The following is a 17,181-nucleotide window of genomic DNA, read 5'->3' as shown; positions in this document are numbered from 1 at the left end:
CTCACACCTGTAATTCTAGGAGGCTGAGATTTGAGGATTGTGGTTCACAGCTATCACATGTAGGAAAGTCCATGCAACTCTAATTTCCAATTAGCCAACAAAAAGCTGCAAGTGAAGCTGTGGCTCAAGTAGCACAGCACCAATCTTGAGCAAAAATAAAAAGGTAACTTAGAGCAGCCAGGCCCTGAATTCAAGCCACACACACACACACACACACACACACACACACACACACACACACACACACAGAGAGAGAGAGAGAGAAACATATTAAAATATGATGAATTATAAGAAATGAGTAGGTTATTAAGGGAAAGCATTGGATTTCAGGTATTATTTTTATGCTGTGACTATTTAAAGAATTTATGGGAATGCTGCTGCATGCTTGGTCTTTTGTTATATAATACATGTAGCCAACTGAATCAATGACCTATTTAACTTCTAAGGGCAACTTTCCATGCTGAATTAGATCTTCACATAGGATTTCCATTACAGTTGCCTTATTGAGTGCCTTCTGCACACTGCACCTTCTACATTATTTGGAAGACTCAGAAAAATTCTGTTAACATTAGCCAATTTGCATTTGCAGCTGCTTTCACTGACCAGTGGCTGCTTGGGGGAAGATAGAAAATACACTTAGTGATAACAGATGCTTCCTAAGGCTACATTATAAACAATTGAGCCTACCCCTGCAAGAAAAAAGACAAAGAAACAAATCCAGTGACCTGTGTCACTGAAATTGGTTCAATTATTAACCAATGATGTGGTAGTCAATGTTTATTATGGCATTTAGAAAGTTATCTATACAAACAGATCTTGGAGAAATAGCAATGTAGTGGCTTGATAGAGGGAAAAAGAAGTTGTTAGAAATACATGTGTTTGGCCATCGAGACCATTTTCATTAGTAGACATCCATTTGTCATAAATATCTTTAATACTTTCCACAAAAATGGCTTAAACATTTCTTGTAAAAATCTTTGGGGTAAGAAATTCCAGATTTTACCATTATTACCTATATATTTGACTTAGATGGCTTGTGGAATGAGAAAAAATTTTTAAGCAATCATGTTCAATGTTTACTATATAAATTTTATTACAGTAGGTGCTGACTCTGATAATGGAACACACGGTTGGAGTGAGGATGATACACGGACGCTCTCTGCAAGCAGTCTGGCTGGACAGTAAGTCTTTGATTTTAAATAGGTTGTAACTTGGCTGAATAAGCAATCAAAACAATTTATAAACACAAATCCCCTTATCATTGTGTAGAACTATATAGAATAGAAAAATCACCTATTGAAGCTCAGCACAGTAGCTCACGGCTAGAAACACAGCCACTTGGGACATGGATACCCAGGGATCAAGACTCAAGATCAGTCCAGGCAAAAATAAGTTCCTAGGAGTCCATTTTAACCAGTGCTTGTTAGTGGTAGTGCATCTGTTTTCCCATCTATGGATTGTAGAGGGAAGCACAATGGTTCCAGGCAATTGCGCATGTCTGTTATCTCCAGCCATGTAGAGAAGCACAAGTAGGAGGATCACAGCCCAGGCCAGCTTGGGCATAAGGAAACTCTCTACTTTAAAAATAACCAATGATTCAATGTACATATATGAAAAATGAAATCAGGTAAACTGAGGGGAGACACTGATCAAGGTGCATTGTACTCTTGAAACTCCTTTGTACAACTACTTAAAGATAAATAAAATGACAAAAAAAGATAAAATAAAATCAACAAAGGAAAAAGAGACTGGAAGAGCATCAAGTGAGCATCTCAGCTCAAGTTTCAGGACCAACCAAATAATGAAGTTAAATTAAAAATCAACTATTACATGTATAAAAGAAAAGGCATAGTCAAAAGTAGTGTAAAGCTAAAACTAATTTTTTGCATTAAATTATACAGTATAACTCTGATGTCACAACATAAAGATCTTGAGCTTAATTCTAGAGTTGCGTAACTATATCGGATATGTCATGTCTAGATTAGTTATTTTAGGCCTGTGAGGAGACTCTAGCTGGAGGTCGTTTCTGACTTGTTTTGTTGTAGAAAATATATGTAAGTATCTCTTAGGCTTTTTGGGTGCTATAGCAAAATTCCATGGACGGGATAACTTATAAACAATAAGAATTTCTTTTTTACAGGTCTACAGGCAGGCAAATTCAAAATGAAATTGCAGCAGATTTGGTGTTTTTATGATCCAGTTTCTGGTTGATAGATGTTACCTTCTTATTGTGTCCAGCCAGCTCTCTGTGGCTGCCCTTATAAGGAGCACTCATGCTCTCCTGACCTAACAATCCCACAAAGGCTTCTTCTCCAAATATCATCACCTTGGGGTTAGAATTTCAATATGTGAACAGACATTCAGACATACAGAGCACAGCAACACCTAATTTTTACATTACTATTTCTTTTGGTTTCTAAGGAATTGAACTATTACTGATGGTAAATCAAGCCAATGCAAAATATAATTATAATTATCTATAAGTATAGATGATAATCTATAATCTAGATTATAGATAAGCTTAGTTTAGACATTGATTAGGGTTGAGAGAGCCCCAGGAATAGGTAGTGGAAATGACAACAGTAACTTTGATGTCTACAGTCCATAAGTATAAGGGGATTCTTGCAGGAACTGTAATAATTATGGAAGGAAATGTGAGCAGCTCTCTGTAGTAGCTGATTGAGGTCAGTTTTTTAGTTCAAGACAAATGTCGAGACTAAATGTTACTTGACATAAAGGTTACTTGAGCTTGATAAATTGTACCATTGAATTATTTGATTTTAGTCCCCGGAATATGTTTTTGTGCTAGTGAAAATGTGTACAGTGAAAGCAAAGATCATAAGGATGAAGAAAGGTTGATCAGTGACTACAGAATTTTAGCTAGATGGAGCAAGAAGTTCAGGTGTCCATTGTCCAGTAGGGTGACTACCAGTGTCAATACTGTCCTAAACATTTCCAGAAACCCAAAGGAAGGATTTTAGCTAGGTGCCCATGGCTCATGCTTGTAATCCTAGCTACTTAGAAGGCTCAGATCTGAGGATCCAGGTTTGAAATTAGTCCTGGCAGGAAAATCCATGCAAATCTTATCTCCAATTAACCAGCAAACAACAGAAGCAGAGATGTGATTCAAGTGGTAGAGCACCATTCTTGAGCTATCAGAGTTCAAGCCTCAAGACTGGCACATACACTCAAAAATACTACACAAAAACAAAAAAGGAAAGGATGTTTAATGTTTCCCACATAAAGAGTTAAGATAAATGATTAATTTAAACTATATCAGATAGATGTATCAATATATATGGTACCTCATAAATATGTGTAATTGTTACATTTTTATGTATAAGCTAAAACACATATTAAAATGATAAGATAGAATAGGATTTAGTTTTAAACGTACACTTTTTCTCTAAAATATAATCTATATAATTGTTTATGGAGTTCTATTTAATGAAAAATTCTCTGAGTAAATTCTTGACAAAATCCTTATATAAATAACCCATATTTTCCTTTCTTTCTTCCTTCCTTTCTTTCTTTCTTCCTTTCTTTCTTTCTTTGTTTCTTTCTTTCTTCCTTCCTTCCTTCCTTTCTTCCTTCTTTCCTTCCTCTGTGTGCGTGTGTGTGTGTGCTGGTACTGAAGCTTGCCCTGTCACTTGCTCTGTCTGATACTCAGTGACTTCAGTCATACATCTACTTCTGAAATTTTGCTAGTTAATTAGATTAAAAGCCCAGGCTGGTTTTGAATCTTTAGCTTCAGCTCTCCACCTTTGAGTATAACTAGGATTACAAGCCTGAGCCATCCTGCCCAGCAAACAACCACTTCCTGTTCTCCCTTCCATCTCCCTCCTCTATGTTGGCTGGCCCAGGAGTTTTCCTGGGAAGACTGAATCTTTGACCAATATCCTCTTAGCTAGACTGCCATGTTTCAAATAGGCTTTTAAAAACATACCCCTTAGCTGGGCACAGTGGCTCATGCCTATAATCCTAGCTACTCAGGAGGCTGAGATATGAGGATCAAGGTTCAAAGCCTTCCCTGGCAGGAAAGTCTGAGAGACTCTTATCTCCAACTAACCACCAGAAAACTGGTGCTGTGGCTCAAAGTGGTAGAGCACTAGCTTTGAGTGGAAAAAGTTCAGGGATAGTGCTCAGGCCCTGAGTTCAAACCCCATGACTGATGAAGGAAAGAGCAAGGAAGAAAGAAAGAAATGGAGGAAGGAAGGTAGGAAAGAAGGAAGGAGGGAAGGAAGGAAGGGGGGAAGGAAGGAAGGAAGGAAGGAAGGAAGGAAGGAAAGAAGGAAGGAAAGAAGGAAGGAAGGAAGGAAGAAGGAGGGAAGGAAGGAAGGGGGGAAGGAAGGAAGGAAGGAAGGAAGGAAGAAGGAAGGAAGGAAGGAAGGAAGGAAGGAAGGAAGGAAGGAAGGAAGGAAGGAAGGAAGGCAGGCAGGCAGGCAAGCCCACATCACTTATATAACCATCCAAAATATTAAGAATTTAAAAAGAACCTTTTGGATTGACACAGTGGATGTTATTGCTGACCCAAGTAACTTCATGATGCCCACAGGCACCACAGCATTGCAATGCAGCACTTCTGTCTTGCAGATCCCACAGCAAACATAGTAGCTGACAGCTAGCTGACGGCTCATTAGGGAGAATCCAATACTATTAAGATGGCTCTTGTTGAGATTGATGAAATGAAGGGATTCCTTATCTTCCAACTTCCTTTCTGTTTCCACTTTAAAATAATCAGGGTGGCAACAGTGGCACAAGATAAAAGGATGGGTTTTGGTTGTTTGTTGTTGTTGTTTTTGCTACAGAGTTTTCTAAAGAAAGCTATTTTTAATGCTTTTCTCTCATAGCTCTTCTCTACCATTATTTCTGTTTGAAGGTCATCATTTTTATTAATTTGTGTGTGTATTTGAATGCTCCTGGAAAACAGCATTTTGTACAAAAGATACATAAATTAAATGCTCTAAAGGGCTTATGGGGTGCTTGTTTATGCTGGAATGTGTCATAAACACATGGAATCAATTTTTGGAGTACATTAAATTCATTCTCAAAATGTTAGGTAATTAAGTGTTTCTTGTGAAACTGAGAGAAGAGCTTAATCAATATCTTAAGGTCACCTCAAGTACAACTACTCTCAAATTTGACATTATTGCCATGGGCATCTCTTGTTCTAGTCCATCTGGAAAGCTGGGCCAATACTTTTCTGTAGAGTATTATTCCCTGATGAAACTGGCTTTACGCATTTAAAATTATGGCAGAGGAAACTAACCACAAAGGGAGGAAGAGCAATACTGAGAAGAGTGGGTAGAGGTAAGAGAGGGAGATGACAGAGGACAACCTCACATGAGCCAGGAGTTACCCTACGTGGGACCATCCACTTAGGCCTCATTGTCTTCCTCTCAGATAAACAGCCAGGGTCTTGGAAGCCTCCCATCTCTTACTTAAACATTTATACACTCAATAGCCATTAGCTCAGGTAGCCATGTACAGAACACAGTTGCTAGTTATTCTGTAATGGGGACTGCATCAGGGTAAGCAAGGAGTAGAATAGAAGTTAAATGGATCATTCCGTCAAGTCATCAGTAAGCTATATTATGAAACCTATATTTATTCCTATAGTCAAATAAAATAGTGGATGCAGTAAATTTACAAAGCTTCATAATTTGATTTGTCTCTTCTTTCCAATCCCATCTTTTAGCCTATCCTTAAGAGCTTCTTTTTTGAGACTGTCCTTGTTTCCATCAATATTGCTAAAGTTGTTGCATATTCCAGAACACTAGCTCAATGCCTCCAGTCTTAGCACAGTGCTGTGAATATACTGCTTGTAATGACCTTGACTTGTCCTGGTTTGACTTGACTTCCTGCTATCATGAATGGAATGACAGCCCATGACACTTGCCTATATGTAGACGTGACTTGATAGAATATGACCAACTTATACAATGAGTTTAGTACTGTTATCTACCACATTCCTGTTCTGTTTTTAACAGTTATGTAGTGATTCAGAAATCTCTGATAGATGACTTCTCTTATTTAGGCCAGAAAATTTAGTCTCAGCATATATTAGGCTGTCCTTTGTGAATTGATAAATGACATTGATTATCTGCAAGGAGGCTTTGATAAATAATGAGGCTAACTGTCTGAAAGCTCAATGGTCTAAGACAGCCGAATACTGTTTTATCCACAGTGTCCAGTCAAGGAAACACCTAAGCAAAAATAGAGGACTTTTACGATCAACCCTTCTTTTTAAATCTGGAGTTTATCGACTCTATTTAAGTAACAGGCAGTGAATTCTCACCGCCAACTTAGGGTCTTTTCCTGCCATAAGTTTTTTTAAAGTTCTCTAAAGCTTGAAACACACTGAGGTTTCTTTAATGGTGGTGTACAAATATTCCTGTATTTTCTAAGCATATCAGAACAAGTATCTTCCACTAGTATTTTAATAAAATTGATGTTCAACATCTGAGAGAACTAGATATTGTTATGTAGCGTTTTGTGTATTTTAATTCAGTATTTTAATTCAAATAAGATGGCTTACAAATCAGGTATTTGTAGTTATTCTTCCTACTGTAGGTAAAAATTCAACAGAAAATGCTAAAGGTAGTTATAAAATTGGGAAGCAGCTGGTATGTCAAAGTATATATCAAATATACACACTTACTCAGGAAGACAAGCCTAAAAATATAATCTTAGGCTGTGTCCTTATTTGGCAGTTAATTAAAAGAAAATGGTTAATTTGAAACTTAAATACTAAAAATAATAACCAAGGAGAAGGTAAGTTTGCAGGGAACACACTAGTGCTGCCTTTGTTGAGCTGAGCTTGGAGTAGGGAGACTTCTGATTTCACAGGATTTCAACACCCATGCCAACCAAACACATGCAAGCTGGCACTAATGCACTTTCAACAACAGAGCTTTGACTTAGGTCTTGATGATTGAATCTACATATGCTTTTCTAATTTTGTAGGCTCTTGATTCTGGAAACCTTTGAAGATGCTCTCTTGAATATATCATCAAATAGTCCTTATTTCCCCTATTTGTCATGTGTGAGAAATGTGACGGATAATTTGGCCAGAGGATCCCCAGGTAATTCTGTTCCTAACAATAGACTCTACTCTAAATTTCTGTTCTAAAGGATTAAGCCTTTCTTTTTTCTTTTTATTCATCTATGTTAGTTATAGTGTAGAGGAGAATTTCATTGTCACCTCTACATACACATTTACAACTGTCAAGGAACTAAGTCTTATAAGCCATTTGCTGATCAAGGAATGGAATTTTTAAAACATATCTTTTATACATGTTTCAGTTTGGTGTTTTGACATATGAACTGAATGAACTAAAATGAACTAAGTGAACTAAATGAACTAAAAGTATTATTTGCTATTGCTTTTACCAATGCCCATCTGGACAAACTTTATATAATGCCACATATTGATATAATGCCAATGGCTACCAGGACAAACTTTACTAATAATCAGAGTTAGTGGCAATTCTACGTCCTGAACACTCAGTATTGCTGAGTACAGACGAATGATAAAGTACAATTCCACAAGCAGATGAAAATTATGTAAACAAGAACATTTTTTGCAGACTGTTTTTACTTTCGTTCTCATCCTTTATATTCCCAAATTCTCTACATATGTGAGTCATCATGATGATCACAATTCAATGCTTGCTTGCTTTCCAGAGAATACCTATTTTCTCACATTTTCTACAAGGCACACATTCTATTTTCCTTTATTGATTTTTTTTGAGATGTGACAGCGAGCAAACTTCACGATACATATTTAAGGTTTGTCTTTGTTTACCGGACATTAAGTAATTAAGGTTAGAAGTATTTACATCACAGTAACTGTACAAACTATTCTCTTCAAAACTTCTTAGTAGTAGAACCAAAAGTCAGAAATGGAAGCATATTTAATTCACAGAGAGCCAAAATCATGTAGCGGGTGCTAGAAATATTTCTTTTATCACTAAGCAGAATATCTATGAATATTTTAAAAATAATGAGCTCTATAGTCCACGTGGTTCAAGCAAAGGTTAAATTATTGCTCCTCTTACATTTATATTGAAATAGGTTATTATTTTTAAAAAAGGAATACATCAAAATAAAGTTATCTTTATTTTTCCAACACATTTCCCGAGCCACCTTGTAATTCTATAAAGTAACTCTTCTTCCCTTTTCTACAGAAAATCTACAACTTCTGCAGTCTACCGTTCAATTTAAACACTCTTTTCTTCAAAATGGCTCCTATGAGGATTACTTTCCTCCAGTTCCAGAAATTCTCAAGTCAAAAGTAAGTTATGGTAGAAAAATATAAACATCAACCCTTCCTGTAATACTTTGGCAAGATACTTTCAGCCGAAGTTTTCGATCTGATCTTTGCAAATAATCTTCTTTTCAGCCTGGATTTATCAGGGATGGCATTATGGTGATATGATGTAACAGTTTATTGTTTGTTTGTTTCTTAATCAGTGGTCATCTCTATATAAATTGATCCAGAAGAAACTAATTGCAGTTAGAAAAATGACTAAAATAGAAATGAGTAATAATGCAATTCTCTTGTTAAGCTTTATGATTGAGAAAGGATTTATAACATATTTACTTACTTGAAATGTCTCAAGTTTGAGATATATAAAAAAGATTTTGAGGCCAGGCACTGTGGCTTCAGGCCTGTACTCCAAGCTGCTTAGCAGGCTGAGATCTGAGGATTGCTGTTTGAAACCAGCCCAGGCAGGAAAGTCAGGAGATTCTTCTCCCATTAACTGCCAAAAAGGCAGAAGTGGAGTTGTGGCTGAAGTAGTACTGCACCAAGCCTTGAACAAAGAACAAAACAAAACAGAAAAAAAAACAATTCAGGAACAGTGCTCGTGTCCTTCCTTCCGGCTCGGGGACTAGTACCAAAAGTAAAATAAAATGAAATAAAAAATTTTATGCTGATGTTTTAACCTTACAATGTACTAAAAAATTAGGAAAAAATTAGGAAAGCAACTCCTTTTGCAATAGCCCCACAAAAAAAATAAAATACCTAGGAGTTAACTTACCTAAACAAGTGAAGGACCTCTACGATGAAAACTTTAAAAACTTGAAAAAGGAAATTAAAGCAGAACTAAGGAAGTGGAAAAACCTTCCATGCTCCTGGATTGGGAGGATTAACATCATGAACATGGCATTACTGCCAAAGGCTATCTACAAATGCAATACCTATCAATCTTCCAAGGAAATAGGAAAAGTAATCCTAAAATTCATATGGAATGATAAAAGACCCCAAATAGCAAAAACAATCCTTATCAGAAAGAACAGTGCTGGAGGAATATCAATACCAAACTTCAAACTCTACTACAAAGCCATAGTAATCAAAACAGCTTGGCAAAACAAACAAACAAACAAAAAATATAGCTTGGTACTGGCATAAGAACAGACCTTAAGACCAATGGAATAGAATTAAAGACCCAGAAATGAACCCACACACATATAGCCACCTAATCTTTGACAAAGGAGCTAAAAAGTAGAATGGAAGAAAGATAGCCTCTTCAGTAAATGGTGCTGGCAAATTTGGTTAATCACATGTAGAAAACTAAAGCTAGATCCCCATATATCACACTGCACCAGAATCAACTCCAAGTGGATCAAAGACCTCAAAGTTAAAGCAGACACCCTGAAAACATTACAGGGAGGAATAGGAGAAACTCTAGGGCTCCTTGGTCCAGGCCGAAATTTTCTTAATAACGACCCAGAAACACAACAAATCAGAGAAAGTTTGGACAAATGGGATTGCATGGAACTGCAGAGCTTCTGCATGGCAAAGGACATAGCTAGCAAGATCAATAGAAAGCCCAAGGATTGGGAGAACATCTTCACTAGCCATACAACAGACAAAGGTCTCATATCTAAAATATACTTAGAACTCAAAAAATTAAATTCCCCCAACAACAAATCCTCAAAGAAACAACCACCCCATTAATAAGTGGGCTAAAGACTTAAAGAGAGACTTCTCTGAAGAGGAAATAAGAATGGCCAATAGATACATGAAGCAATGCTCAACTTCTCTGGCCATAAAAGAAATACAATTCAAAACAACATTGAGATTCCACCTCACACCAGTTAGAATGGCTATAATCAAGAACTCTAATAACAACAGATGCTGGAGGGGATGTGGCCAAAAGGGAACCCTACTGCATTGTTGGTGGGAATGTAAATTTGCTCAACCACTTTGGAAAGCAGTATGGAGGTTCCTCAAAAGACTCTGCATAGAGCTCCTCTATGATCTAGCAATCCCGCTTTTAGGCATTTACCCAAATGATTACAAACAAGGCTATAGTAAAACTACCAGCACAAATATATTTGTCACAACATTATTTAGGATAGCTAAGATATGGAATCAACCCAGATGCCCCTCAGTACATGAATGGATCGAGAAAATGTGGTATATATACACAATAGAATTCTATGCCTCCATCAGAAAGAATGACACCACCCCATTTGTTAGGAAATGGAAAGACTTGGAAAAACTTATATTAAGTGAAGTAAGCCAGGCCCAAAGAAACATAGGTGCCATGGTTTCCCTTATCTGCAATAACTAGTATATGTCTAGGACAAGCAGAAGAGGTCAAAAGCTAAGTACATATGAGCATATAACCTGAGGCTAAGTGAAATGAACCCTAAAATAAGGACATAAGAGATTTTATCTTTCTTGCTGTTCTTTTTAATATACTTATAATGTGCTATGTGATTTTTTTTGTTTCTTAGTATGTTCTTCCCTCATGGTACAATCCTTGTTGTCACTGTATTTGATTCTGGTGTCCTGCATCTTGTATATACATTTTTCTAATTTGGGGAGGGGAAGGGAAATAACAAACTTCTGAAATAAGGATTCAGGATGACCTATTGTAACAATGAGATGTACAAGACACTATGTTGAAATAAACTTTACAACTTTGGGAGGGGGAGGGAGGAGTTGGGGAGGTGGGGAGGAAAGGGATGGTAGGGGAAAAACAAAGGAGAGGGTAACAATGTTGGAGAGGAATGGACTCATTACCTTGCTCATGTAACTGTAACCCCTCTGTACAGTATCTCTACAATGAAAAATATACTTAAAATTTTTAAAAAATCTTAAAAATGGATTCACCTATTTTTATTATTACTAACAGAAGTAGAAATTAGTATGTCACATTAAAATGCATGACATTGAAAACAATAAGAAAAAAGTGAACAACAAATTGACAATCTTAAGTTTGAATCAGTTCATGTTTATGTATTGCTTATTATGATGATGCTCATGAATTTAAGTTTATCAGGAAATTCACTTCATTTTTTAAAATAATCCATTACATTTTGAAAACAGCTTTCCTAGTAAAAAGATCAGTTTAATTGAATTTATGTAGCTAAGGATACAGTAAAATTAGACCTTGTTTGTTTGAGGCAAGCAAAATGATTTGCTATATAGGCAACAGGGCATAATTAGGCAGGCAAAACATTATGACCAAATATATTACAAAAATATGCCAACTGAATTACTTACCTTTTGTACCTTAGTCCCTGCATGAATCAAAATTTCTATTGTTCTTAATTTAGCATTATCTTCATTTGTGCAAATGAGGCAGAAGTTATGCATTCATCTAGAAAATTCCTACTCATCCTCCAAGGACAAGTTTAAATGTCACTCCTTCTATAGTATTCATATATCCCCTTTACTCTTGTTTCATTACTCCTGACAGAGTAATGATGTTTTTCTGTCATCTGTGCTTCTTATTTCTTGTATTTCTTTAATTATTGTTTCTGTAATTTCTGTAATTATTGTTTTAATCCATCATCTGTGCTTACATATACTAAGCACTACCCCAAATTTTGTACTGTGCATACAATACAGTGGAGGACATGAAAGGCAGACCAGCGATTTCAACCCAGTGAGATTGTGTTGTGTGGTATGTGGATGCATGAGATTCTGTGAATGGAGATAGGATGTGTATGTAACTCAGATTGTGGCATCTGGAGGCAAAGAGAAGACATTTGCTGGAGGAACTAATACTTTCTCCGAGTCTTACTGGCTCTGTAGGCTTAGGTCAGTGTTGTAAATTCCAGACATAGAGACTTGGGTTTGTAAGACGTCAGACATATGAGTCTGGGTGCTTGTTTTCTGGAGGTTACCTGGAGTCATATATCTACTTGAAGTAAAGAAAGGAAAGAGAGCTATGCAGAGCGCAAGTCCAGAAGACCTACCTCTTTCTGCAGAGGCAAGGAGTTTTTATTGTAAATTTAATGAGGGCAAAATTCACATAAAAAGAAATCTCTTGGGGAGAATTATGGAGATGAGATGGGAAGAATGTTGTCTATTTTTGCAATAGTCTAAGCAAAAAAGGGAAGTCCTCCATGGTTTTTGTGGCAGAGGACAGAAGGAAGCAATAGTTTCAAGGGTGATTTAAGGAGGCCAAATAGACACATGACAGCTGATGTGAAGGAGAAAGAAGAGAATTTGGCAATGCCATTGAGATTTCAGGCTTTTGGAACTTATTACTTGGTGTACTACCAGTGTGTATACACATATGTACCTCTACTTATAGACATATATATATATATCTATATAAACTTTTACAGTCTTATATAGATTTTTATATATGTAAACAGATTATATGAACACTATCTAGAGTCTAAAATGCTCCCTCTCTCTATATATATAAATATATAGCCTGTTTCCTTACTAGAATGTAAACCCCTTCTTCATTCCTGAAACTCTACAAACCAGCACATAGAATGTTAAAATACTAACAATGGAGCTGTGTTGTCAGGACAATTACTCACTCCAGTTCTTTACTCAGGAAGTAACCAGGCTGCACATAAGAGAGTCAATAAATGCCAGCATGCATTCTTAACCATTTATACTCAATAGAATGGGTATGAGGCTTTGAACAATGTATAATATCATCCACCATTTGAATTTAACATTCTTTTTTGAACATTACCTTATACAAATATGTCTAGAGACCATGGAGGAGGAAACAAATGACAACCCTGCCCAGTGGATAGAAAATCCATGGTCATCTATAACAAGAACAGATGTCATATGAAATTCACAGAGCCCATGGAGTCGTAGACCATGTTCCAAGAGAAATGTTCTCATGAGGAACATTCTTTACAGTTGTATCCTCAGCACCAGGGATAGAGGCCAGCATGGAAACAGTTGGTTCATTCATGCCACTGAAAGAATGAAACTAACAGTTTCACAACTGAGGATGGTCTTATTTCCCTGCTTTTTCCACCCAGATAATCAGTATTGTTGCTGATTTAGAACCTCCATATTCCAAAACCTATTCTTGGCATTCTTAAGATAGAAATTTGAGTCTCTAAGTGCCTGTCATTCATTAGTGACTTTTCCTTCTGTTTCCCCTTCTCTTTCTGAGATTGACATTTTTCTCCCCTTCTGTGTCTTCTACAGACTGAGAATTCTTCCCTCCTTGAGTTTCTCTGCTCTCTCTTTCCTTAATTGTCTGCGTTGTTATCTCTTCCTCCAGTCCCTTTTTAAGCAGGATAACTTCCTGAGTGAGGAGCAATGCACAAAATGGATATTTCCTATACTGGGTAGACGTAAAGATAACACAGTTTATTATTACATTTGCAAAAATATTAAATAAGTTATTTTCCCTTTGGGTAACAATGCAAAGTTATAAGCTTTTCATGTTTTATTGAAAGACAATATCATAAGAAATGAGAATAGAAGGATGAATTTAAACTTAAAATGAAGGAAGAACACATCCCCCTTTTGTTTCCCCACAGAGAACCCAGGAATGTGGTTACTTTATCATTGTTGTTATTATGTCAATTACACTTTGGATTCAGATGTATCTGGAAATGATTGAGCACTGGGGAATTCCATCATAGATTGAAATGGAGCGGGTTATGGATCATTGCCCAATTATAGACCTGACCTTCTATTTGTGATAAAAGAAACAGGGGCTCTATATGAGGCTTTGGCATGTCTGCAATCTGATGTTGACATACTTTTAAAGAGCAAATTATAATCTGTTGAATTTGTATGAATAATTAATGATTTGTGACTCCCCTAGCAGCTTAATATATGCATTAAGTTCTTCATGAAGTAATAAATCATGATAAATACTAACATCCATGATGCTGCCCTTGGTAGAGATGCTCCTCCATACAGTCCACATAATTGATGCTGATTTATCCTATTAATTCAGAGAGCCACACCCATTTCAGCAATGTGGCTATATTTCCAGTTTCTTCTTACCTCATCAATCCATAACTACATTTGCTATATAGACTTCTGCTATTTCACAAGCATGGATATCATATTTGCATTGGAATATTTGAAAACACTTCACGATTTCTACTGCATAGAGGTCAAAATTCAATTAAAACAAAGAATTTGAGCCAAGAGTATTTATCCTTTTGTTTAACACATGCTAAACAGTCCCTTGGAGGAAGGTATGGAAAGGTGTGCCTCTGTCCATTAGAGGTATAGTCAGATCTGGAGTTTAGAGAATCAGAGGAAGGAACAGCCTGGGAAATGAATGTAGAGTGATTGCTGAAAAAAAATGATGGGCTCTATTCCAGAATGGAACATTTTTCATTATAGTAACACTAGTAAGTATAATTTCCATGCATGGGAAGTCATTTGAAAAAAAAAGCCAAACCCAGAACTGATTATATTGTTAAATACAGTGGAAATGGGCCAGTGATATCTGCTATCTAAGATGATTCATGATTAATTTCTATGACTTTCATGCATTTCAGAAACACATCATTGTGCCTTTCTCATTTGCGCTACAGATTGAAATATTTCCAAATCTGTGCCTGTGCCATGAAATATTTCATTTCTGTCAAAATGAAACTTCTGATTGGAAACTGAGGTACAATGAGTGACACATGTATTTGCTCTGTAGATATTGTTCCAACTATTTTTTGCCTTCTTAAAAAGACTAGCTCTAGGGTAGCTTCTGAGCACCATAGATCTGGCTGTGTCAAAGACAAATACTTTTTTCCCTTAGGATGTATGACTTGAAAATATATCCTTAGAAACACAGAGCATAGTGAGCCACAGATAGGAATACAGCTGATAGATGAGACCCTTCTGGGTTTGGGATTTTAAACACTTTTTACCACTTACATAAGAACAAAAAACTCGGGTACCTTCATGCTGTTTTTATTCCTGTGAGAGAACAGAAGAGGATGTCAGTTGCAGTACTGACATTCATATTTTTAGGCAACCAAACTCCAGTTTACATGAAGCTGGTATTTTGTGACAGGATTATTTCCTTTAGCATGGGATCCTTGGATTTTACCCATCTTCCAGCATGTGAAAGAATATCTTTCCTGTTTAAGTTTCAATAATGATCCACACACATGTGTGCATTCTCTCTCTCTCTCTCTCTCTCTCTCACACACACACACACACACACACACCATTTTATTCATGGTGAACATTTGAGTTGCTAGTTGCTGTCTCCTCTTGGCTCTTGGCTATTGTGAATAAAGCTGCTTATGGACTTGGGTATACAGTGATTTCTTGGACCTCATTCTCTCTTCCTTGAGGAATAAACCCATATTGATCATATAGCAATTATGTGGTACATTTTATAGGGGAAGTGCTATCACGAGTTCCACAGTATCTGTGCCATTTTACATTGCCACTAACAGTGCACAAGTGTTATAATTTCTCTAGATTTTGTCAATACATGTGATTTTCGGATTTTCAGTTTATAGCTATCCTAACAGATATGAGAAAGAAGGGCTTCATTGAAGCTTCCCTTAAACATGATTTAAAATATAAGTTAAAATGCAAGATTAGTTGATTTGCAGTGTAGATGGAATTAAAACAAACGATTTCTATATTTTTAACTAGCTATATTTTAACTATATATATATATTTTTTTAAATTTTGGAATCTATAGTTGAGAAAATATATCTCAAAGTTCCAAAGATTTTATGAAATTCTTAAGGAAATAAGCTTAAAAGACACAAAACAGTGCTTTTGTAATGCTAAATAACAACACTTTTCACTTTGGAAAGCGGATCGATTTAGTTGCTTATTCTTAACTAATGAATACATAAAATAACCTAGCTAATCTATTTCTCTCTCTTTCCTCTTTCTGGAAAGCTTTCACAGCTTCGAAACTTGACAGAACTTCTTTGTGAATCAGAAACTTTGAACTCAGTAGAGAAATCATGCCAGATCTCTCACATGAGCTTTGGGAGTCTGTGTAAAGACAATGAATTTCATGTGCAACTTCTCGAAGCAGCAGAACTGGGAACCGAAATAGCAACCAGCTTACTGTACCATGACAATATTGTATCTGAAAAACTGAGGGATTTGCTGACTGGGGATCCAAGCAAAATTAGTTTAAACATGGATCGGTAAGTGTTCCCATTGTCTTCGTCATTGGCGAAATCCTTTCTCAAAATATTGTTGTGCCTTGTTGTATTTCCTCTCTTCTGTCTTGTTCCAGGCTCTTGGAACAGGCGTTGCAAATGAATTACTTGGAAAATATCACTCAGTTAATACCAACCATAGAAACCATACTGCATGTCAATAACAGTGCAGATGCATCTGAAGAACCAGGTGATTTCCTTTTTCTGTCTTCTCACACTGCGGTTTGGAAAGGCTTTGGGGGAAGTTCCCAGCCAAACCTGCTTTTCTGTCTGCCCTACACAGGAGAGATCTGAAGCAGACAATGGAAGCAGGCAATCTTGACTTCATAACCTAATGATCTTCAAATGTTAACTCGTTAGACCATTTACTTTTTGTTTCTCTACTATGTTAAAGTACATTCGATAGGTTACTGAGTAAGGATGAAATTCATTTGCTTTTGTGAGAATAATTTGATTAAGGTTTTTTTAAAGGTGCACTGCTAGGTGCAGAAATCTCAATTCAGAACTTTGCATTAGCATTCTGAGCATGATGTGTTATGTGGTACATTTCTTCTTTGTATAATAACTTCAGCACTGAAAAGAAAGCCATTCTGAATCTTGGACAACAATCAGTGACAAAATTAGAAAGGTGCTAAATCTAAAAGTAAGGAAGGGTATATTTGCATGATGGATTTTTTTTTTTGGGTCCGGTCATGGGGCCTGAACTCTTGGCCTGGGCGCTGTCCCTCAGCTCTTCAGCTAAAGGCTAGCGCTCTACCACTTGAGCCACAGCACCACTTCCGGCTTTTTTTCTTT

The 17,181-nt window shown here is 36.5% G+C and overlaps 1 protein-coding gene across 1 annotated transcript in view; it reads left to right on the top strand.

Moving 5' to 3' along the window:
* Abca12 (ATP-binding cassette, sub-family A (ABC1), member 12) overlaps window positions 1-17,181 on the top strand; it is a 192,608-nt gene that overhangs the window by 100,691 nt on the left and 74,736 nt on the right. Inside the window, exons 9-13 of the mRNA XM_013017562.1 lie at window positions 1,103-1,181; window positions 6,967-7,085; window positions 8,190-8,296; window positions 16,115-16,371; window positions 16,464-16,608. Of these exons, the coding sequence (XP_012873016.1) occupies window positions 1,103-1,181; window positions 6,967-7,085; window positions 8,190-8,296; window positions 16,115-16,371; window positions 16,464-16,608 (707 nt within the window). The remainder of the gene's footprint in view (window positions 1-1,102; window positions 1,182-6,966; window positions 7,086-8,189; window positions 8,297-16,114; window positions 16,372-16,463; window positions 16,609-17,181) is intronic.

This window comes from Dipodomys ordii, unplaced genomic scaffold, assembly GCF_000151885.1.
Source record: "Dipodomys ordii isolate 6190 unplaced genomic scaffold, Dord_2.0 Scaffold1, whole genome shotgun sequence".
NCBI classification, from domain to species: Eukaryota; Metazoa; Chordata; class Mammalia; order Rodentia; family Heteromyidae; genus Dipodomys; species Dipodomys ordii.
Note: the sequence above shows the minus strand (reverse complement) of the source record. Positions and strands in the feature narration are given on the sequence as shown.